This window comes from Protomyctophum bolini, assembly GCF_963924005.1.
Source record: "Protomyctophum bolini genome assembly, chromosome: 9".
Taxonomy (NCBI): Eukaryota; Metazoa; Chordata; class Actinopteri; order Myctophiformes; family Myctophidae; genus Protomyctophum; species Protomyctophum bolini.
In genome coordinates, this window is record NC_137870.1 from 11,841,449 (window position 1) to 11,867,304 (window position 25,856).

At 40.2% G+C, this 25,856-nt stretch overlaps 1 protein-coding gene across 1 annotated transcript; it reads left to right on the plus strand.

Annotated features, from left to right (window-relative positions):
• The first annotated feature begins 800 nt into the window (after nucleotides 1-800).
• hif1al (hypoxia inducible factor 1 subunit alpha, like) lies at nucleotides 801-15,229 on the plus strand. Its single transcript, XM_080772732.1, has 14 exons — nucleotides 801-953; nucleotides 3,704-3,894; nucleotides 4,085-4,242; nucleotides 4,557-4,641; nucleotides 5,633-5,748; nucleotides 6,422-6,618; nucleotides 8,640-8,746; nucleotides 10,124-10,271; nucleotides 10,991-11,196; nucleotides 11,578-11,837; nucleotides 12,070-12,212; nucleotides 12,938-13,052; nucleotides 13,366-13,483; nucleotides 13,950-15,229. The coding sequence occupies exons 1-14, from the start codon at nucleotides 925-927 to the stop codon at nucleotides 14,012-14,014; spliced, it is 1,938 nt and encodes a 645-aa protein (XP_080628858.1). The 5' UTR covers nucleotides 801-924; the 3' UTR covers nucleotides 14,015-15,229.
• Nucleotides 15,230-25,856: the final 10,627 nt, after the last annotated feature.

The window sequence follows — 25,856 nt, forward strand, 5'->3', positions numbered from 1 at the left end:
GTTGTATCTATATTTAAGATACTACACGAACAATACGTTCAGTGTAAAAAACCTAATGTCATTTGTACAGAAAGAAGTGGAGAGCCGTGAGAGAACGGCCAAACTTACGCAAGGAACGCATGACCCCCCAGAGAGAGAATCAAGAGAGCGCTCAGAGCGCAACTGGGAGAAAAGAACGGAAAAAAGGAAAACCTAAAGCGGCGGCATTGCATGCTGCGAGTTTCAGAGATGATTCAAAATGCATATTCTGTAATGGTAATCACAAATCCAAGAACTGTACTGAACTGACTGTTGAACTAAGAAGAGAAACACTGAGGTCAGGTGTTTTGTATACTGGGTAGCAGGCATGAGGCATGTCGCGCGTAATTGTAGAACGCAGGGCATTCACTGTGCGGGCGCAGACACCACAAAACAGTTTGCAATCAAACAGCCAGTCAATATACAGCGCATGATAGACGCGCCGACCACGGCAACGAAACGCAAAGCCAGCCAGGTGCATATTAGATGGGGGTATAGAGGATATTTCCAGAGCACTTAACCTGCCAGTTATAGGTATTATTATTATTATATTAATGATAAATTAATAGAAAGACCAAAAATCTGTAGGCCTACATATTTACTGGTTCTATATTATTATTATTATTATTATTATTATTATTATTATTATTATTATTATATTAATGATAAATTAATAGAAAGCCCAAAAATCTATAGCATCGTTTAAATGCAATATAGACCTTAGAGGTTACTCTTATTTTGAAGAGATCGTCCACCGGAAGTCTTATATTTGTTAGTTTAGATTTGCCAAAAAACACTGGCCCGACTTCTTGCCTTTTGGTATGCTTGTTGTTGCTGTAAGACAAGACAATAACAAATATAAAGGCATTGTAAAGGACTAGTCTACATGCAGTTTTTCTTGTAGGCATGGATACGAAGCAGGAGACAGTCAAAGGGTAAGAATGCATAGAAATGTGCGTTTAATTGTGTCTACTTCATAGAGTTATAAGTTCCATTCCATGCAATGACCTCTCGTATTGTCTTGTGTTCAACTTTCTGTGACGCGCCCCCGTGCTTTCAAAATCAGACTGCTGAAGAAAAAAAAATATCTAAATTGTACCTTGAGAATGGAATAATACATGGTCCAATCGGTTAATATGAAGACCGAGCATTTGATCAACAGGATCAAACTTGCCTTAATTTACAGTGATCTGAACCGAAGTCTTGATTCCACGATTGAGCTAACTTGGTGGATGCAGTTTTTTTAAGACGGAATATTTTTGTATGGGCCTTAATTGTTTACGATTGCGCCCCTGTGTTATTTGCCTGCCCTGCTGTATCGTCAAAATTCTGTTTTTACCTCGTGTGATTTTTCAATAATCAGTCGTCAGAATAGATGGTGAAACAGTTTACTCATTTAGTTCTAATAGCTCGCTTGCCTCGCTATAGTTATGGGTATGGTAACTATATGGTTGTTGTTGCGCGTACGTATAAGTTATAACGCAGTCTGATCGACGCCCATCGCCTCATCGACGAATTTCATTCTAAAACCTCGCATTGGTCACTCAAGGGCCATTGATTGGAGGCATTGATTTGGCAAAAAGACAAAGCATCCTGGGTTAGATTATTCCCACTATAGTTTTGTGGATGCCTTTATGTAGCCTATATGCAACCTCCCCCTCCTGTATAGTAGCTATATTAATTATAAAGTTAGTTTATGCTACTTGACATTTTAGTAATACGTTGTTAAGCCTACTACTGAGTTTTAACATGATGAGTCTCTGATACACTGAGAGACAGCATGCAACCTGACCTCTCACAGCAAGGGTGGCAAGGGTCACATGGGTCACATGGGTGTGTGTGTGGGGGGGGGGGGGGCATATGCAAATCAGCAATTAACGGCGAGTGTTTGATCTATCACTTTCACTCTCCAAATTGTATGGAGATTACAAATGATGGTTTACTGTAAGCCGCTTACATTCTCTCTCTCTCTCTCTCTCTCTCTCTCTCTCTCTCTCTCTCTGTGTAACTGCACATATTTTGGTTCCCAAATGCGTGTGTGTGGGCCACTGGGGGGATGTCGAGGCCAAATTATAGCCATTGGGCCGTTGGCGCTCATGAAGGCACAGGGGACCTTGGCTCTCAGGGGCCCTAAAAGAGCTCCTGGGGACCTTCATTGGCTGTTGATTGTGTTAAATTTAGGTAAAAAGGGAAAAAAAAGTTTTGCACTCACGTCGCTGTGCCTGACTGCCTGTCCTTTATATGTACAGATTGGAAGAAAACAGGAGGGGGTTGTAAAGAGGGGGGGGGGTGATTATTACAATTCCACTTGTGCGTGTGTGTGTACACTGGTATATGTTTTGCCTTACTGGGCTGAAGCATACAGTATATCTCACTCACAGGCTATCGTAATGCTACCAGATATTAACTTTCACCAACAGCATTTCCGAAGCTGAAGATTATTATTGATCTTCTTCCTGGTCTGTTTGTTCATAAACCTGATTGTGGGGTGGAAGTAGCTATTTTTAAGCCTATTTATTGCCAGTGGCCGACGTGGGAAATGGCTTTGAAGCCATTTCCCGAGTGGCAGCATTTAACTTAATGCAATAACGGACAAGATTTCTTTGCTGGAGAAGTGGTGGCAGCACCAAACCGCAAATAAAGCGCTCATGTTGTTGTCGATTATGCCAGTGCTGTTGTTGCATTAATTTGACTATTATTATAACTGTTTAATTATTATGTTTCTCATCATTTACAATGATTCATGGTCATTATCAATTTATCAGGCTGTATTTATAGTTTGTAGCTGAGCAAACAGGGAGCAGAGTGGTTGAACTTGCAAAAACAGCAGCATGTGTGGAATGTTTGAGAGATGAGAGAGAGAAAGTACTATGTATGTATGAAGAGAAGGAAGGAACACTGACTGTTGCCTCACTTGACCTGAACCTATCAGGACACAGTGTTCTGACACAGCCTGCGGGGCGGGGGGGGGGGGGGGGGGGGGGGGCATGACAGGAAGGACAAGGCAAGGAGTGAAGGAAGGAGGAGCTGCTTTCGATTAGCAGCCGTCAAAATAAAATGTTCTGTGCTGCTATCTTCTTTTTGTTACCACCCATGTTTTCTTTCTACATTGCTGTTTATAGAATCAGACTGTGAGAATCAGCTTCTTCTTCTTTTATGTCTTTGAAGCATGTGGTTAGATGACATTTTCTAATTTATTTTCTTTCTTTCTTTCACTCCTTTGCATTATTATTGAAGTCTGCAAGATCTTTAAAGCTCGTGTTGGGTAGTAGAGGGCAGACAAGGCAGTTCTGCATCGTATGGTCTCGTATGTCCTCTGTATGATACATTTTGTATGTATCTTATCCTTGTACAAATAAAACACCCTATATTTGGCAGCAACAGATACAAGTCTGCAGAGGCTTATTATGATATGGCCACAATTCACAAAGCAGGGAATGTTTAACTGTCTCACTCAGATATGAAGGATTGTGTGCAGAGCTGCAGAGTTATGATGGAAACATCAGCAAATCCTAATATAATATAATCCTAATATGCAAGCAAATATACTTTTGGAAAACCAAACGGCAATGTGCAAATAATAAATGTACAAATAATAATGACTGGTTCTTAAGGTGGATAATGAGAAGACCCAGTAAAAAAAATAAATACAAATATTGTATTGCATCTCCTCCATTCACTGCAGCACCAGTTCTGAGCAGAGGAAGGTGCGTTCACGCGATGCGGCCAGATGTAGGCGGAGCCAGGAGACGGAGATCTTCTATGAGCTGGCGCACACTTTGCCCCTCCCACACAAAGTCTCCGCCGACCTGGACAAGGCCGCCATCATGAGGGTCACCCTCAGCTTCCTGCGTATGCACCACCTCCTCAGAACAGGTGAGGAACATCCATCGCGTGGTTCCGTTCATTCCGTATCGGTATCGGCAAACACAGAAACTGTGGATCGGGATCGGATCAGGAACGAAAAAAGTCTTATCGGGACATCCCTAATATTAATAATAATGTTTATGGTACACAAATACAGCGCATGGTAGTTATGCCTGTGTGTATGCCATTGTGACCGCAGGTGAGAAGCAGGGGGAGGAGACTAAACGGGAAGCGGAAGAGGATTTGATGGATACGTTTTATCCACGAGCATTGGCTGGATTCGTCATGGTGATGACAGAAGAAGGAGACCTTATCTACCTGTCGGACAGCGTCAGCAAACACATCGGCATCACACAGGTACTAGAAAGTTATTTGCGTACCACACACACACACACACACACACACACACACACACACACACACACACACACACACACACACACACACACACACACACACACACACACACACACACACACACACACACACACACACACACACACACACACACACACACACACACACACACACACACACACACACACACACACACACACACACACACACACACACACCTATTTATCCGTAGTGTGTGCTCAGAGAACCCACAGTTAAATGTATAGTGTATAGGTGTTGATAAATACTGTATGCTTGTTATTGTCCATGTGCAGATGGAGTTGCTGGGTCAGAGTGTGTATGACTTCGTCCACCCCTGTGACCAGGAGGAGCTCAGAGACCTCCTGGGTCCCAGGCCTGGTCAGTAACTGTCCCTGCTCATGACACATCCCTGGCATTTACTGTCCTTATCAGGGGTCTGCAACCTTTTTGAAATTAAGTGCCATGTTTAAATTAATGTAGAATTATGTGCAGGATGTCATTTACATACAAATGTGTGGGACTTTGTTTATTTGACTATATATGTTTTTTAAATCGTAAATGTTATCGTTTATTTTAAAAGTCCTCTCTCACACAACCCCTGGTCTATAATGCATACTGTATTACATAAAATGAAATCTGTGACCTTCTTATTAAAACTAGTAGCAACTAGGAAGCAGTTAAAAAGCACATATGCTATTTACAATTACAATTTAGGCATTTAGCAGACGCTCTTAATCCAGAGCGATTTACATTAAGATTGCGTCGGGTGGTGACGGTCGGAGGGAGGGTAGAGAGAGAGAGGGAGAAGGTTATGAAGTGGTGGTCAGACCTAAGTAACAGAGAGTGTGGAGGGGGGAGCAGGCTCTGCAGAACACAAGGTCCAAAACATTACCTGCCTTGTGAGTGGGGGGGGGGGGGGGAGATGGGGAAAGGTCAAACGAGGATAGGAGGGACATAACGGGAAGATACTTGCAGTAGGTAGGTTGAAGTCAATAGAATCAGGGGGGTGCCATCCTCCGGAAACGAGCTGATCAGAGAATCTAGTTCTTCCAGGTTCCCAAGGGTCCCTGGGGGGGGGCGATAGAGCACAATGAGGGTGAGGGGGACTGGTTGTGATATTGAGATTCACAATGTGGAGAGAGAAAGGTGAGAGATTTAAGACACGGAAATTCCATTTGGGGGACATGAGTAGCCCCCCATACCTGTTGAGGGAGGGGTGTGTGTGAACTTGTGTGAAACAGAGAGGGCGGCGGGGGTAGCAGTGTTATCTGGGTTAATCCAGGTTTTTGTATTTGATCAGGATTGGGATTCCCTATCCCCTTTTCCCTATTATTTTACCCATTTTACCCATATCTTATCTTAATGGCAGGTGTGTCTAAAAAAATCCTGTTACAACAGCAGCCAGAGAGAAACTTCTTCCTGCGCCTGAAGAGCACTTTGACCAGCAGAGGGCGCACCGTCAACATCAAGTCTGCCACCTGGAAGGTTCAATTACACTCCTTTCTATCTCACAAATGCACACACGTGATAATATTATAGAGTTGTCCACAAACAGTTCAGAAACGTAACTTCGGTCGATTATTTCTCCCATTAAAAAATACCGATTGATATTGTATTTTATGTAATTTTCTATCGTTGATTTGTCATACTTTATAAAGAGGTATAACTTAAGTATTTTCCAGGACTTATCGATTAAATCCAATTAAGGGAGCTTTATTGGCATGAGAAAACAAACATTTACATTGCCTCTGATTGGCCTACCGAACGTCCCCTTCTGTGACATACGCGGAAGCTTGTCAAGCTTCCACTCATACTTCCTCTGCGCTTCGCAAAGAATCTCGGGAAAGCTTGCCTCCTCTCGAGAAGCACACGCCCCCAGAGCCGAAGGAGGCGTCTTTAATTCTAACGTTTTTAATTCTATGCTAGAGACAGGACATACCCCCAGGCGCCTACCACCCTGAGGCCGATCCTTCAAATGCCTTCTAAATAAGTTGTTCTCACACTTTTTGTAAAAATGTAAAAAAAATAGCTGATGTACAAGTTTGCAGAGCGGCACACAGTGACGTGCTGTGAGCTTATATATCTTTGTATATTCTCTCTCTCTCTCATCCCCTCTTGCATTTTATGTCCTGACAATCTGTCTCATCTATGTCTGAAGGTCCTCCACTGCACTGGCCACCTGCAACCTCTCAGTACCAGCAGTAGCAGTGGTACTGTGTCGCCCCCTGGTGGCCATGTGATGACACTGCTCTGTGAGCCCATCCCACACCCCTCCAGTGTGGAGTTCCCTCTGGACAGCAGTACCTTCCTCACAAGACACTCCATGGACCTCCACTTCACTCACTGCGAGGGCAGGTAGGCCAAGCTGAACACACACACCCCCACACGCACTCGCACGCACGCATGCACATTTATAGAACTACACTTATGCATATGTGAATATTGAAAGTATGCATACAGTGTTATGCGTGCACAGACTGCAGTCTGCACGCCAAGTTGAAAAGAATTCTATCTTTTCCTTAATTATTTATCTAGCACTTTTATAGCGCTAAAGACAGCATTATTGTGTTGATTGATGTGGGCCTTGTGGCTTTGATTCTTGTACGCCTTATCATTTAATAATATTGGTGATCTACAAGCCTGACTCCTACAGTAATGACTGTGATAAGTATCAGCTAATAGCCTAAGATATAACCATCATTACATACATTACAGAGAGACATCAGCACATACAGTGAATGGACAGGTTATATTCTATTATATGAGCAGTCTGTCAGCCTGTCCTTCCTATTTTGGACATGTCACTATAGCTGAAACTAAGGAAGGAAAAAACTAAAACAACCAAAAAAATCTAATCAAAATCATTCAAAAGCGGCAATAATAGCAGATCGATAAGTGAACCGTCTGTCTTCACGATTCATCATACGGAGAAGTACATTAGGCTAAAGTGGTTAACCCAGTAAAACCGGGAAAGCATCATCATTCATGTCATTTTAGATTTGAGCTATATCAACATACGTTTTACGTATTTAGAAAACTCTTAGGATTTAGAACAGTTGTTCTCAAAAATGGCAGATATATACTGTACAAGCTCATGCTTGTACATCGACGGATTTTTCTTAATTAAAGTGCTTACTTTACTTGCTTGCTCTCATACTTCCAAGGAAGCCCAGCCCATGTGGACTTACAGGATCAGCTATAGCTATTTTTCTGAATGTCTGGAAAATGTTGAATAATTTTATTTTTAAATGTTTTAACACAAATCCCCGGCACAAAATGTTTTTCAGATGGGGGTACGTGGCCAAATATATATCATTTTGGGGTTCTTGGCAGTGGTCCAATTTTTTTTGAACTACTCATTTAGAAGGGATTTGGTTTCAGGCCTCAGGTCTTAACCCATTTTGGGCGGGAACCCCTTTTGGTGTTTTAAACATTATGTTATAATTTAGCTATTGAAAAATAGCAGATCTACAAGCTCATAGCTACGAGCTTGTAGGTCTGCTATTTTTGAAAAATCGTGAAAATATTTATTTAGAAGACATTTTTTTTATTTCGAGGTCAGGCCTAAATGGGTTAATGGGTTAAGGCAACTCAATTCAATTCAATTTCAATTCAATTTTATTATAGTGTCAAATCACAACAAGTTGTCTCAAGACACTTTACAACCAACAAAGATCCACCCAGAGCAAGCAACATTGCGACAATGGTAACGAAAAACTCCCCTTTAGGAAGGAACGTCAGGCAGAACCCGACTCTAGGGTGGGCGGCCATCTGCCTCGACCGTGTCGGGGGGGGGGGGGATCTGGTCCAGGTCGAGCTCTGTGAGGCCGGGTCCAGGTCACACTTCTGGTGGGCTCCATGAAGAGGCCTGATCCACGGTCACACTCGGCAGTCAGTTGGGGGTTAATATTAGAGGTCCACAGAACTGCGACGGGGAGGACGAAAAGAGACTCCGGGGAGAGATTCCCCGGATGCTGGATTAGTGGCAGGCCTTACTGGAGCCTATATAGTGTATATTACAAGTACTGCTGGGAGACAAACCCACACAACAATGTACGACCATGGTATCCAGCTAGACCCGGAGACAAGTCTGGCCATAGGCTTTGTCGTAGAGAAAGGTTTTCAACCTAGTCTTGAATGTGCAGAGCGTGTCAGCCCCACGGACCGAAGCCGGGAGAAGGTTCCACAGCTGCGGTGCCTGGGACCTAAACGCCCTGCCTCCTATTGTAACTTTTTATATTTTTGGAACAGTAAGCATGTTTGCATATTGCAAACGCACTGCTGTTCTATTTGGTTTGTAGGGATCAATGAGATCCTTGAGATATTGAATAACTGAACGGAGCTCATCATTCTTCTCTCCATGTCATTGTCTCCAGGGTTATGGAGTTAGTGGGCTACCAGCCAGAGGATTTGATTGGTCGATCAGCCTACGACTACCATCATGCTCTGGACTCTGACCACATCAATAAGTGTCTACATACGTGTACGTTCTTGGTACAGGCAGTGGTGGAAAAAGTACTCTCATGTTTTACTTAGGTAAAAGTATCAATACTGCAATGTAGAAGTACTCTGTTACAAGTAAAAGTCTGGAATTCAAAATGTAAGTAAGTAAAAGTAGAAAAGTACTCACTATGCAGACTGTCCCATTTCAAGTTTTCAAATGTATAAGACCGTCACGGTTCAGGACAGGCAGGTGTTGGACCCAAGCGCACATACACTGGAACACGAGGAAACAAGGAAAAACTAGGAGCAAGGGAAAACACTAGGAACATGGAAAATCACGATGAGCTAAAAAAAACCCACTGATTTACATTTACAAACGAACAAAGAACTGAAAACACAAGGGCATACTTATAGACAAGGACTAACTAGACACAGGTGAACAACTGACAAATCAACACAGGGATTGGCTGGGATACTCACAAGACACAGGTGGAGAAAACTAGACTAATCACATGGTTTGACAAGACAGGTACAGGACTACAGGGACAGACAGGAGGGGACAAAACAATACTACAAAAAAGTAAAACAATAACTACAACCAAGAACAGGGTACACAAGAAAACATAACACGTCACGGACTGTGACATAAGACCTTTTGAAAATAGCTGATCTACAAGCTATTTTGAAATGGCCGAAATGTGTGGTTACTGTATGTTTTGTAATAATAATCAAAATCTACAAACATTACAGTACCAGAAAACTGATCTGATCAACGATTATCTAAGAGTCTTTAGAAGCATTAATATTTTACCGGGAGTTGCTATTGAGCCACTAAACATGGTCGCTTTGTTCATCCAGCACGATTAGGGCTGTAATTCTGATAAAAAGGACTAGAAACGCCTCAGTCCCCACCTTTTTGTTTGAGAATGCAAGCGCTACCACGTTTGTCCACCAGGTGGTACTCAAAGTGTTCATAATACAAACATGACTTCATCCTAAACAATAAAATCCACATAGCAATCATCGTAGAAATACGATCAAAATGATAACACGAGCACCGCCATTTTGTGCACGCTCAGACCAATTATGTAGGGTCACTTGTTTGCGCATAACAGTTGAGCAGTGAAACACGACGTCTCTCTGCCATGACATGAGCAGACCTGATTGAATGGGAAACACATCCAAGTGTAACAAACTGAAACTCGTGTGAGCAGCCAGTCTTTGTTGTATGTTGTTGTTATAGTGGTGTAAATGCCACCACATTCAAATGTCCCCAAAAAGGCATTAAAGCATGCGGCAAGGCACCAGAAAATAGATAAATAGACAAAAATCTCGGTGTCTGTCCTTAAACATTTACTTTTGTCTTTGTCTCTCCCCATCTCTCCTCCTCTGTCTGTCTTTCCCATGCTGTCCAAAGTATTGTTAAAGGGCCAGGTGAGTACGAGGCACTACCGTTTCCTGGCAAAGAGAGGAGGCTTTGTGTGGGCAGAGACCCAGGCCACAGTACTCTACAACAGCAAGACATCCCAGCCTGAAGCTGTGGTCTGCCTCAACTTCATACTCAGGTACAAACATCATTCAGTGGACAGGGACTCAACTCTGACCTGTCCAAAGAAATGTAGTATCTGTGTAGTAAATGTAGTAAATGCCTGTTGTACACCACATGACTCCTCAAGCGATTTCACTGTTATGGACACATTTGACTGACAATGAAATTCTCGAGAGTTAGAGTGGTGACAAGGTCCTGTCATCTCCATCGTTTGGTGTTAAGGTGGTCGTAAAACTCAGTCCGAGCTGTCTTAAAGGGATATTTCACTTTAAAAAGAACACCTGATTGAATGTGGGCGTGAGTGAGTTAGCTGGCAGTGAATGTGAGTGAAAGGAGTGGACTTGGAAAGAGACAGCTGATTAAAAGGAGCATAATGCATTATAAAGAATGAAGGGGGGATTATATAATAAACCTTCTGACTTCCGTGTCACAATGAACTATCGCTGCGCTGGATTTAATAAATATGGGAGGTCTTTAGTTTTGGTGGCACATGCTCATGAAACAAATATTTCAGACACAAGATTGGAGAATTATTCCACAGATTATTGTGGAAATGGTTTTTAAGTGAATGTGTGGGAACCCTGTATAGTCTCTTGATTAAAACCGTGATAAATGAGGGATTAAGGGAGACAAAGGCAGAGAGGCAAATCTCTTCTTCACCCCCCCCCCCCTCTATCTCTATCTCTATCTCTCTCTCTCTCTCTCTCTCTCTCTCTCTCCCTTCACCTTCTCCAGTGTGATAGAAGAGCCAGATGTTGTGTTCTCCATGGAGCAGACTGGTGGTGTGAGGCCGAAGGTGGAATCAGAGTCACCAGCACCCACCAGTCAGGACAAGGAAGATGCTCCCAGGTCCTGCAGTGCTATGGAGCTGTTCTGTAAACTCAAGGAGAACCCAGAGGACCTTGTTCTGCCAAAGTCTAGAGATACTGTACCACTGACAGGTGATCGTCGAAACGACAATGATTATGGCAAAACGTATAATCACTATAATGGGTCCATATTAAGAAGGGAATGTCACTGCACTGAGAGATACACAGCTGCTGCATACTCTGCTCTATCTCCTTACAACAGTGTTTACCGGATTTAGCTGCTTGTGTTAAATAACACCATAAAACCGCCATTAACCGAGGGTGGTCGTGCACCACAAGGGGTGCGCACACCACATTGTTTCGGAACTCCTGGATTAGGTGAATCTATAATATTGTGACAGGCCTAATAATTGATGCAGACGATAAGAGATACACAACCTGCAGGTATGTACTGTATATATACGATACATGACGCACAGCATAGCTAAAGCTCTGTCTGCGTTTGTCTCCCAGACTTTGTGGAGCTGTCCTTCGCCACTCTTCCCCACAACACCTCAGGACCAAGCAGTCCTCAGGAGCTGTGCACGACAGAGCTCCGTGAGCTGCTCTCCCCCATCTTCGACACCATCACTCCACCTCCGTCAGCATCGCGACCAAGCAGTCCTCAGGAACTGTGCACTACAGAGCTCCGTGAGCTGCTCTCCCCCATCTTCGACACCATCACTCCACCTCCGTCAGCATCGCCAGTAACAGCCTCGCCTGAGCCAGCACCAGTAAGAAAAGGCCAGACACTAGATATGTTTCCCTAACGATGTGGAAATTAAATACTCTCAAAATGCAATTTCATGTCGTCTTTAAGGGCATTGTCCTGTAGTACTTACAGTATGTGGTGGTCTGACTCTGTACATGCACATAAGCAAACACGAATGCGACACATGTAATGGGTGGGTTTTGAACATTGGACCCAGACATTGCTGCTCTCACCCTCTACTTGTATTTCTTCAGGAGGACATGGACTTGGATATGTTGGCTCCTTATATCTCCATGGATGATGACTTCCAGCTTACGTTCTTCCCCTCTGCCTCGCCGTCCTTGTCCTCCACATTGGACCCTCCCATAACACCCACCGCCGCAGTCATCAGGAAACGGTAGGTCACCGTGACACTTTTTCTCAAAATAGTCGACCAATTTTTTGTTAAAGGGGTCTAGTCTTTTATGTCCTTCTGATTGGATTTTCTCTGTCATTGTATGTCATGCACATGTCAGGACACAGGACACATCAGCAGGGTGCAGCTGATGTAATGCTTTCCAAATCTGGAAAAAAATGCTTACCATTAGCTTTCTTCACAGATGTGTTCATAAAGGTGTCTACTATCACAGAAATAATGGTTCCAAGCCGACTCCCTTGGGAAACTTTGTGGGAGCCAATCAAAGTTGGGGTATCCGGAGGGCCTAGGACAGGGGTGCCCATAAGGTAGATTGTGATCTACCAGTAGATCACAAAGGCTGTGCAGGTGGATCACATGGGATGCCCCTAAATGTATATAATCTATCACTTGAATTAAGGTGACTTGATTGATTGACATAAAAATGGCCTGTCAGCTCAAATGTTGCACACAAACGTCGGTAGCAAAGTTATACCAAAAAAACAACCAATTACATTTTCACTTTACATGTAACATCAGCGCCACTATTCCAAAGGTACTTTTTCAGCAATGAGATAACATTCTTTTTGGTGGGTAGATCTCTTTTAGCTGGGCATTTGAAAGTAGCTCTCAAGTCAAAAAAAGTGTGGGCACCCCTGGCCTAGGATAAATGCAGGACAATGTCAAATTGGCCAATATGAGCTTCTCCTTTGTCTCGCCTCCATTAGAACCCATGATGACCCAGATGAAGATGCTTCCTTCCATGGTTTCATTCACATCAAGAGAGAGAGACTCGCCTCCTCCTGTCTGGAACCTCAAGTGCTCTTTAGCAACGGATTACTGGTGAGAAAATTATATCTGTGATGATAATAATAATCAACTTAAATAAACCCACTGACAGTTTTTCTTACGTTTTATCAAGGTTACAGATTGCTTTTTGCAAAAAAAAATGAGAAATATTGAAACACAATGAAATAGGAAAATAATTAAGAATAAGCAATAAAATGACATGATTTTAAATAACAGAATGTAATCAGATGAGAACCAAGCTATGTTAAGGGAAAGTGCGGCTGAGTGAGATTGTTTATTTCATGGGCTTTTGTAACACTGGAAAAAAACATTGTCTCTGCCCTTGCCTTGTGGATGCTGTATTCAGGACTGTCTGGTGGAAACTGACAAATACGATCTGGATTTGAAGACACACCCCCAGAGTCAGTTGTTGACGGACAGAGATCCTGTTTTAGGAGGGATACATGAACTTTGTGATACAGCAGGTTGGATATCGCACACACACACACACACACACACACACACACACACACACACACACACACACACACACACACACACACACACACACACACACACACACACACACACACACACACACACACACATGCTGACTATACACAGTATGTACACAGTGCATTTCATTGGATATGGGATATGATCTGTTGGATAATCTATTTTAGCCAAATTGTCAACATTTGTCAGCATAAAAAATACAGTAATTTATAAATAATAAAAACCTCCTAACTATAACTATACTACACTTAGTTGCCCAGGGTGTCCCAGGGCTTTATTGTTGTTACACTGCTATTTTAACTGCCCCCAGGGTAGGGACAGTAGGGTTCATTTTGTTAAGCACTTTTTTTACAAACAGAACCATGGTTAACAGAGAATCAATACTATTCTGACTAGACTTCTCTTTCCCCCTCCCTCCACCTCCATCCCTCACAGCTCTGATGAGAGACCTGTTCGCAGCCCGCCCACCTGACTTATCGCCTCTCTCTGCTCTGACTTGATGGAGCACCTGTCAATCAAGCTGCTGGATGGGCTGCTCTGCTGTGAGAAAGTGAGAAAGCCATCAGTGGATCCACGCATATGACGAACTAAACAAAAACACATGTAGTACAGTATGTGATTACAGACTCCATCACATGTACACATCTCTCAATCATACATCACACACACACACACACACACACACACACACACACACACACACACACACACACACACACTGACTATCACTATACACAGTGCTAAAACACTACATTTGACCTGGTTGCTTATACGGCCATGTTGAACAATAGCTTCTCCAAAGGTGCCAACTGTGGGATTTGCTCATCAGTATATTACTGTGAAAGAAGCACTCACGATGACTAAATAATGCCAAACTTCCGGGCTACCTCCTTTTAGCTGTTTGTTTATATCGTCTTCATGACCTGATTGTACACTTATAACCATCTGACAGTAAGATCGTCATTTTCACTTTGTTTCAACTTGGTCAATGTTGGTTTTTTTTGTGTCAGTTCTAGTCAGAGTGAAAGAGTGTCTCTCGGTTATAGTTCAGGTTAGTGACTGACAGAGGTGAGCAGGCAAGGCCACCGGCCAGGCTGACCATAGGGAATGATAGGAGGCAGAGGATTCTCTTTGGCCACGTGTGGCAATTTAATTGGCAATTGTGGTGTGTGTGGTGTGTACTGTAGCGGTTGGACACATACGGTTTGAGCCTGAGGCTTGAAGAAGGAGGTTGAGACAAGAGGAAGAGGCCGCACGGTGTGGTGATCTGAGCATGCATCAGGGAATGAGTGCAGCTAGTTCTACTTATATAGCCTCCCACACCTGTGTGTGGCCAATGAACAAGCTGCCACTCACTCAGGCTTGATTGGGTGTCAGTGACTCTCCATGAGCCTTTTGACACAGAGCGTAGAAAGAAAGAGAAAATACACCAACGCACAATATTGAGAAAGTATTGGTGGTCTGTAATCAACAGACTCAAAATAATTCTGAGCAGAGCAGTCGGATGAGGTTTACACAAGCCAAACAAACAATAATAAATGTTATATGAATTGTCATTGTTTATCTGTAACAACTTTAAGCCTGACATCCATATTTGAGCATGTCATTATAGGTGATAATTTTATGAATAAAAATATATCTACAAGTCCACAGCATGTCACAATGCTGTGAGCTTGTAGATTGCCTACTTTATGAAATATTTTGAGAAGTTTTGATTTTTTTAAACTTAAATTGTTTAACTACACATTGCATTGTTTCATCACATCCATCTGACACTTTAAACAGAATTATTTGCAAATACTATGCAGACCAGGTCAGGTTAACAATAATTATCTGTATGCAGTGGTACTGTACTGTACTGTACTGTACTGTACTGTACTGTACTGTACTGTACTGTACTGTACTGTACTGTACTGTACTGCACAAGCGTGGTCAAGTTTTGAACAAACTTTCCAATTTTACCTCAAGATATTCAGTGTCAGGAATTTGTTGACATCTACCATGTACGCATGCACACATGCACGCATGCATGCACGCACGCACGCACGCACGCACGCACACACACACACACACACACACACACACACACACACACACACACACACACACACACACACACACACACACAGAGAGACACAGACACACTCTGGCCGTAACTTTAGGCTGACACAGAGAACCTCCAAAAATATAGTCCATCACTTGTCCACACACACCTGTCAATCAATGGACATTATTCCCAGGGATAATAGGCATTAAACATGGTTTGTCAGGTGTTGAGATACAATACAAGATCATGGTAAATTAAATCAGGTTACAGTTCTCAACTCATGTACAGATGTGCCGTTTGAGAACTTCACATCTGCAGGGAAAACATGCATTTTCAGAAAACCTTCAGGAAAGCGTGAAGAGTTGGAATGGCACATTTCATATCTCGACTGTTTGTCCTGATGCGGTACACTTCACAGTGAAATTAGTGTATTGCTTTCAGACCATAATCAGTCAACTGATTATTACAGTGGCATCTTTTTACATACATGTTTTTATACTTTTAAACTTTTTGAAAAGTATACATTATGATGGTAGCATTTATTTTCTTTCCTGCTGTGTGTGGGATTACCATTACTGTACCATCCACCAGGTATGTGTTCTAGGCCTGGATTCAATGTGATGGTCCATGGTTTGTTTTATGACTTGAGTAACCAGATGGGTGGAGTTCACCTCAGCATGGCAATTCAGTTACAGCCTAGGAGAATTATAATTAGTACCGGTATACTATTACTATTTAAGAAGTATACTGATTTGACTTTAAAACACTCCTCTGGGATTGTCTAAAATGTATTGTGCTGCGTGAAAAACCACACCCATCTGGCACATAAATATAACATAATGTATTATATATCATGTCTAGTTTGATGCCCCTATCGTATATACAGTATATTTTATCTTATAATCCATGTAATTTGTACTGAAACAATGTTTTATCTATAAACTGTGCAAACAATATGGGACAAATGTTAAACATTATTCATTAGGACATTTTGAGTTCTATGTTGTAGATTATGCTACTGATGAGCGGACGTTGGTTTGAACTGAAGCACAGTTCTTATTATGCATTAGGAAATACAACGCTCGATCATATTTGTGGTTTGTGTTTTGTATATCCATGGATTTTAAAATGTAATGTCATATTATTTAATTTCTTTATAATTGAATGTTATAAACTAAACTGTCCACTTTAAGTCCTCTACGATTACAATTTAAGCATTTAGCAGACACAAAGTTCTAGATCAGCTAGGTGTTAATTTCCAGCACAGTGCATCCGGCTTGGTTGAGCGTCTTTCTGTACGAACACAAATGGCCGTGTTTCAGGGGAGCACCAGTGGCCCCATGGGGTTGTCGCTTTCCTACCGGATCGCTGTAACTTGACAACACCCCCTTCTGTGACGCACACGGAACTGCCATGAGTCGAATCCCTCTCCCGGTGTTGTTTATTTATCTAATACCTAATTTTAAGTTGGTTACAACGACGGAGACACCGTTGAGCGAATCACCGTGCCGAACGTTGCGAAGTTCGCTTGAGCCGACTCATCGCCGTTGGAGTTATGTATCGATAGGGACCGAATTGTACGTTTTGCATCTATACATCTGTTTCACCAGTTTCATCATCATAAAAGCATAGTTTACATATTCATTCTTCTACACTTTTACTGTGCCTTTCGATATCTAACATACTCCAAGAAATTAAAAAAAAAAAAAAAAAAATGTATTTCTGTGCATTACTCTTATCATTTGTTGTTACATATGATTGGACCCTAGACCTGTACCTTAAAAATCACACCTGTGTGAAGTTAGAGTCGCTCTTATCATCATACATCATCTCATTCTGGCCAATCACAATTTGCGTCCTCACTATTCTGTCCTCTCTTTGGCCGCTAGCACTAGACGTGTCTCCTGGGTTTTTAAACAGCTGGTGGATGGAAATTACGCTCGCTTCAACTTGTAGCTGGACATAGGAGGGGCAAAAACCAGGATGACAATCCTTTACTTTTAAGTTTTAATATTGTGCCGTTTGTAATATTATACCAAATGTACCCAATCTCTCAATCTTCTACTGGTACACACACACTCAACTATCCTTTGGGGCTTAACCATTTAAACCTACATATACTTTGTTGCACATCAAATAGAGAAAATTATATACAAGCTCAAAATGTGACGCTTGTGTGCTTGAACATGTGAAAATTCAACATTTTAAAAATAGCAGATCTACAAGCTATGGCAGCTTTTCTTTGCCATTTTTGCCCTGCAACACCCTCGTATGGGGCTTAAGTGGATAATGGACTCAAAGTGGTCATGAAAGGTGTGTGTTGAGGGGAGGGGTTGTTTAAAAAAAATAAAGTTGGGACATACAGTGTGGTATGTTGCCAGGGGGGCCAGAATGTCAAGCTGCTCCCATGCCTGGATCAACAATGTGGTTTAGTCTCTGTTAACACTAGTCTCTTACACAATAGATGTAGATGATCATGAAGGTCAGTGTCTGGTTGAAATGGGGAAACTAGTTTGTATCTTCCACTCATTCATACTTGAATCGACTGGAGCATCAGCACTGAGAAATGCTTACCGCAAACAAACCTATTACTTCTCCTTTTCATTTCCTAACAAGAGGATGTCGCAAGTTCCCCATTCGATAGAAATATCCTCAAGCTTTTGTAATACACAGGAACAGAAGGAATTCTATTTTGTATCAAACACCTTAACTTGTTATAGTGGCTGAAAGAAATGTGGAAGTCTAACCATAACTTGTGTTTTTTTTTAGACAGACATGATTAGATCAGCCATGTGCTACAATGCAATAACAGTTGGGCTTCAAATTCCTGGCTGAGGAAATGGGCGGTTGTGGCTCAGCGGTAGAGTGGCCAGATGGTAACCGCAAGGTTGCTAGTTCGAACCTGTGTGAATGTAATGCACAATCTATGTAAAGCGCCTTGGATAAAGGTGCTATATAAATGCACCATTTACCATTTATGTATCTTTTTCAAATCACAATTTGCTTTGGTGTGCATTTGGGCCTTTGAGCCACAGGCAAAGTGTTTTTCGGCAACTAAAACTGCGATTTTTGGAAACGGATAAAGACTAGTCGAGTTTCATCTTCTCCTTTTTTTGTTCCAAGTGTTTCAACAATGTTGCAACTTCCGGGCCACCGATTGGCCGGTGCCCGGATCGTGCAGGCTACCATTGGCTGGTTCCAACTGGGGTTCCAACCCAGGAGCCAATGGGGGCATGGTCCCGCCCCTACCTCTCAGTAATTCCAAAACAGCACGGCGGCGGCCATCTTGTTACAGTGTGCGGTGGATGGAGGTATTCATAATTTTAATAAATCGTACAAGGTGTTTGAAAAATATTTAAAGGCAGCAGGGCTTTCTCCAGGGGCCAATAAGGGAACGATTTTAATTTGGAACATTTCTGTCCATTTTTGGCTTAGTTATGGACATGTATAGTATCTGTTAGCATGTTAGCTAGCTGCTGGATGATGATGATGATGATGGGTTCTTCTTATTATGTGTGAATATTTCATATTTTTTTATTAAATCGTACAAGGCGTTTGGAAATTAGTGAAAGGCACCGTGGCGTCAACCAGGTCTCACCAAGGAATCGACTTTAATTTGGAACATTTTTGGTTCATTTTGGCATAGACATGGACATTGCAGCATATGTTAGCATTAGCTGCAATGGGTTCTTCTCATTATTGCGAACGCAGTGATTGCGAAATCAGTGAGCACTTACTATGAGACCTAGCAGATCATGTCTGTCTGTCTGTCTGTCTGTGTGTGTGTCTGTCCCGCTATCCAAATATGGAGTGTGTTGCATCAGCAATCACTCAGCTCTAGCCCACATTTTTTGATTCTCGTAGAGGTTTTTTTCGATTCTGACGAATCTCTCTACGAGAGTCAAAACGTAAACTCCGCCCCTAATGTCGAAGAAGCAACCTGGATGCCTTTAAATCACTCTTACCTTGTACAAATGCAAAATCTAAGCTGCTTTTAATGTTGCCCCACTTGTTTGTGAGCTCTGCGAAAGCATATTAAACTCTGTCAATGCTTATTTTTCAATAAAAAACGTTTTATAGTCAACTCTGTTTCTGAGTATTTCTTTCACCCGCAGCCATCTTGCTTTTCTCTCCATTGTATATACGGTAAACGGCGCAACAGAATTGTAAATGCGGTAGGCGCAACAGAATATTGCCCGCGACCCTAGCGGCCAGGGTTCTCTTGCGCATTTACAATGGAGAGAAAAGCAAGATGGCTAAAATACCTTTTTTATTGAAAAATAAGCATTGACAGAGTTTAATATGCTTCCGCAGAGCTCACAAACAAGTGGGGCAACATTAAAAGCAGCTTAGATTTTGCATTTGTACAAGGTAAGAGTGATTTAAAGGCATCCAGGTTGCTTCTTCGACATTAGGGGCGGAGTTTACGTTTTGACTCTCGTAGAGAGATTCGTCAGAATCGAAAAAAACCTCTACGAGAATCAAAAAATTTGGGCTAACTCAGCTCCATATATGGCCACAAAATGTGAAAATTATGTAATATGAGCCAGATTGTAGATTGGCTATTTTAGTATTTTTCTTGTTTTATTTATTTAACTGTCTAGGCCTATTCACATGCAATGAACTCAAGTGTCACAAAGCAAAGCAACACGAAAAGCGATGGTAATAGTACTATTAGCCAGCTTCTGCTGACCTATATGGGGTGCGAGGCCCTGCATTGCTCAATAACCTGCTTTGATGACACTTTTGTCCTTTTGTATGTTTAAATCAAATGTCAAATTATAGTTCAAAGACACCAAGAAGATAGTCTGTGATTACAATATCAATTTAAAATGTATTACCCATTTCTTGTTTCCTGTTTTCCACTTCATGATAAATGCTTTTATGTGATGTATTCCCATGCTTTTGTTCTTGCTTAATGTAAATCGCTCTGGATTAAGAGCGTCTGCTAAATGCCTAAATTGTAAAATTGTAAATTGTCCCCTTGCGCGCAGGGTCCGGCCCATTCCTCTCTGTTATGTCATATGACGAGCATTTAACTTTTAATATCACAATTATTGTAGCTAATCTTTAACTGAATCTGGAAGTATTCCTTTATTAAATGATTCTTCATAGTCTGGAATTGTAACTGATCAATTTTCTTTTGTGACTTTCGCCTTTATTTTATATGGAGGGACAGTCAGTGGTGTAAACTTTATTTATATAGCACATTTCATACATAAAATGCAACTCTGTCACATTCTGTCTCTCCCTCAGTCTCCACACTGGCCTCCCATATCCCATTCCAGCACACCCAGTTCCATTTACACACCTGTCAACTACCTAATCAGCCCAGCAGTGAACACTTCTCCAATCAACCTGCTCACTATAAAACTGGACTCAGTACAAACACTCATTGTCAGTTCATAACCTGTGTCACAGATGTCCTGCCTGTTCATGTGTTGACTTTGATGTCATTCTGATTCATGCCTGATTCCTACCTGCATTCCCCTGTGTAAGATATCTCGTAATTCTTTATTAAATACTTTATTATTATACTCTAGTTTGTTGTGACTTTGCTCCTGGGTTCAACTCTGTCTGCATCCTTGACAACTAAAGTACTTCACATATTAAACTTTATTTATATAGCACATAAAATGCAACTCAAAGTACTTCACATGAAAATAAAATAAAAAATAACAAGCAGCGGAATGCCAGAAACAAAAAGTAGGTCAATCTACAATTAGCAAATAAAAATAGCAATACAAAACTAAAACATTAAAAATGGTAAGGAAATTTGTATTGGATAATACATTTTAAATTGATATTATTAGATATTCAACTTTATTGACATTTATAATTAAATTGGTGTCTTTACACTGTAGAATCCATTGTTGTTTGTTTCTGTTGCTTAACTCTGTAGCTTTAACTACATATAAGTGTCTATTTGTTTGTCTCTAAATGTTTTGATGAATTGAAAATGCCCTTTGTTCAATTCATGCCATACTATAGCACGCCGTTTTTCATCATTTTTGAGGATTTGAAGAAAATTCAAAATTTCAAAAAACATGGGTTATAGCCCATCGTTTTTTGAATTTTTGAAAAAAATGTTATCCTCATTTTTCATCATTTTTGAACATGGGCTATAGCCCCTACCGTACGGCATACTATAGCACGCCGTTTTTCATCATTTTTGAGGATTTGAAGAAAATTCAAAATTTCAAAAAACATGGGTTATAGCCCATCGTTTTTTGAATTTTTGAAAAAAATGTTATCCTCATTTTTCATCATTTTTGAACATGGGCTATAGCCCCTACCGTACGGCATACTATAGCACGCCGTTTTTCATCATTTTTGAGGATTTGAAGAAAATTCAAAATTTCAAAAAACATGGGTTATAGCCCATCGTTTTTTGAATTTTTGAAAAAAATGTTATCCTCATTTTTCATCATTTTTGAACATGGGCTATAGCCCCTACCGTACGGCATACTATAGCACGCCGTTTTTCATCATTTTTGAGGATTTGAAGAAAATTCAAAATTTCAAAAAACATGGGTTATAGCCCATCGTTTTTTGAATTTTTGAAAAAAATGTTATCCTCATTTTTCATCATTTTTGAACATGGGCTATAGCCCCTACCGTACGGCATACTATAGCACGCCGTTTTTCATCATTTTTGAGGATTTGAAGAAAATTCAAAATTTCAAAAAACATGGGTTATAGCCCATCGTTTTTTGAATTTTTGAAAAAAATGTTATCCTCATTTTTCATCATTTTTGAACATGGGCTATAGCCCCTACCGTACGGCATACTATAGCACGCCGTTTTTCATCATTTTTGAGGATTTGAAGAAAATTCAAAATTTCAAAAAACATGGGTTATAGCCCATTGTTTTTGAATTTTTGAAAAAAATGTTATCCTCATTTTTCATCATTTTTGAACATGGGCTATAGCCCCTACCGTACGGCATACTATAGCACGCCGTTTTTCATCATTTTTGAGGATTTGAAGAAAATTCAAAATTTCAAAAAACATGGGTTATAGCCCATCGTTTTTTGAATTTTTGAAAAAAATGTTATCCTCATTTTTCATCATTTTTGAACATGGGCTATAGCTCCTACCGTACGGCATACTATAGCACGCCGTTTTTCATCATTTTTGAGGATTTGAAGAAAATTCAAAATTTCAAAAAACATGGGTTATAGCCCATCGTTTTTTGAATTTTTGAAAAAAATGTTATCCTCATTTTTCATCATTTTTGAACATGGGCTATAGCCCCTACCGTACGGCATACTATAGCACGCCGTTTTTCATCATTTTTGAGGATTTGAAGAAAATTCAAAATTTCAAAAAACATGGGTTATAGCCCATCGTTTTTTGAATTTTTGAAAAAAATGTTATCCTCATTTTTCATCATTTTTGAACATGGGCTATAGCCCCTACCGTACGGCATACTATAGCACGCCGTTTTTCATCATTTTTGAGGATTTGAAGAAAATTCAAAATTTCAAAAAACATGGGTTATAGCCCATCGTTTTTTTAATTTTTGAAAAAAATGTTATCCTCATTTTTCATCATTTTTGAACATGGGCTATAGCCCCTACCGTACGGCATACTATAGCACGCCGTTTTTCATCATTTTTGAGGATTTGAAGAAAATTCAAAATTTCAAAAAACATGGGTTATAGCCCATTGTTTTTGAATTTTTGAAAAAAATGTTATCCTCATTTTTCATCATTTTTGAACATGGGCTATAGCCCCTACCGTACGGCATACTATAGCACGCCGTTTTTCATCATTTTTGAGGATTTGAAGAAAATTCAAAATTTCAAAAAACATGGGTTATAGCCCATCGTTTTTTGAATTTTTGAAAAAAATGTTATCCTCATTTTTCATCATTTTTGAACATGGGCTATAGCTCCTACCGTACGGCATACTATAGCACGCCGTTTTTCATCATTTTTGAGGATTTGAAGAAAATTCAAAATTTCAAAAAACATGGGTTATAGCCCATCGTTTTTTGAATTTTTGAAAAAAATGTTATCCTCATTTTTCATCATTTTTGAACATGGGCTATAGCCCCTACCGTACGGCATACTATAGCACGCCGTTTTTCATCATTTTTGAGGATTTGAAGAAAATTCAAAATTTCAAAAAACATGGGTTATAGCCCATCGTTTTTTGAATTTTTGAAAAAAATGTTATCCTCATTTTTCATCATTTTTGAACATGGGCTATAGCCCCTACCGTACGGCATACTATAGCACGCCGTTTTTCATCATTTTTGAGGATTTGAAGAAAATTCAAAATTTCAAAAAACATGGGTTATAGCCCATCGTTTTTTGAATTTTTGAAAAAAATGTTATCCTCATTTTTCATCATTTTTGAACATGGGCTATAGCCCCTACCGTACGGCATACTATAGCACGCCGTTTTTCATCATTTTTGAGGATTTGAAGAAAATTCAAAATTTCAAAAAACATGGGTTATAGCCCATCGTTTTTTTAATTTTTGAAAAAAATGTTATCCTCATTTTTCATCATTTTTGAACATGGGCTATAGCCCCTACCGTACGGCATACTATAGCACGCCGTTTTTCATCATTTTTGAGGATTTGAAGAAAATTCAAAATTTCAAAAAACATGGGTTATAGCCCATTGTTTTTGAATTTTTGAAAAAAATGTTATCCTCATTTTTCATCATTTTTGAACATGGGCTATAGCCCCTACCGTACGGCATACTATAGCACGCCGTTTTTCATCATTTTTGAGGATTTGAAGAAAATTCAAAATTTCAAAAAACATGGGTTATAGCCCATCGTTTTTTGAATTTTTGAAAAAAATGTTATCCTCATTTTTCATCATTTTTGAACATGGGCTATAGCCCCTACCGTACGGCATACTATAGCACGCCGTTTTTCATCATTTTTGAGGATTTGAAGAAAATTCAAAATTTCAAAAAACATGGGTTATAGCCCATCGTTTTTTGAATTTTTGAAAAAAATGTTAACCTCATTTTTCATCATTTTTGAACATGGGCTATAGCTCCTACCGTACGGCATACTATAGCACGCCGTTTTTCATCATTTTTGAGGATTTGAAGAAAATTCAAAATTTCAAAAAACATGGGTTATAGCCCATCGTTTTTTGAATTTTTGAAAAAAATGTTATCCTCATTTTTCATCATTTTTGAACATGGGCTATAGCCCCTACCGTACGGCATACTATAGCACGCCGTTTTTCATCATTTTTGAGGATTTGAAGAAAATTCAAAATTTCAAAAAACATGGGTTATAGCCCATCGTTTTTTGAATTTTTGAAAAAAATGTTATCCTCATTTTTCATCATTTTTGAACATGGGCTATAGCCCCTACCGTACGGCATACTATAGCACGCCGTTTTTCATAATTTTTGAGGATTTGAAGAAAATTCTAAATTTCAAAAAACATGGGTTATAGCCCATCGTTTTTTGAATTTTTGAAAAAAATGTTATCCTCATTTTTCATCATTTTTGAACATGGGCTATAGCCCCTACCGTACGGCATACTATAGCACGCCGTTTTTCATCATTTTTGAGGATTTGAAGAAAATTCAAAATTTCAAAAAACATGGGTTATAGCCCATCGTTTTTTGAATTTTTGAAAAAAATGTTATCCTCATTTTTCATCATTTTTGAACATGGGCTATAGCTCCTACCGTACGGCATACTATAGCACGCCGTTTTTCATCATTTTTGAGGATTTGAAGAAAATTCAAAATTTCAAAAAACATGGGTTATAGCCCATCGTTTTTTGAATTTTTGAAAAAAATGTTATCCTCATTTTTCATCATTTTTGAACATGGGCTATAGCCCCTACCGTACGGCATACTATAGCACGCCGTTTTTCATCATTTTTGAGGATTTGAAGAAAATTCAAAATTTCAAAAAACATGGGTTATAGCCCATCGTTTTTTGAATTTTTGAAAAAAATGTTATCCTCATTTTTCATCATTTTTGAACATGGGCTATAGCCCCTACCGTACGGCATACTATAGCACGCCGTTTTTCATCATTTTTGAGGATTTGAAGAAAATTCAAAATTTCAAAAAACATGGGTTATAGCCCATCGTTTTTTGAATTTTTGAAAAAAATGTTATCCTCATTTTTCATCATTTTTGAACATGGGCTATAGCTCCTACCGTACGGCATACTATAGCACGCCGTTTTTCATCATTTTTGAGGATTTGAAGAAAATTCAAAATTTCAAAAAACATGGGTTATAGCCCATCGTTTTTTGAATTTTTGAAAAAAATGTTATCCTCATTTTTCATCATTTT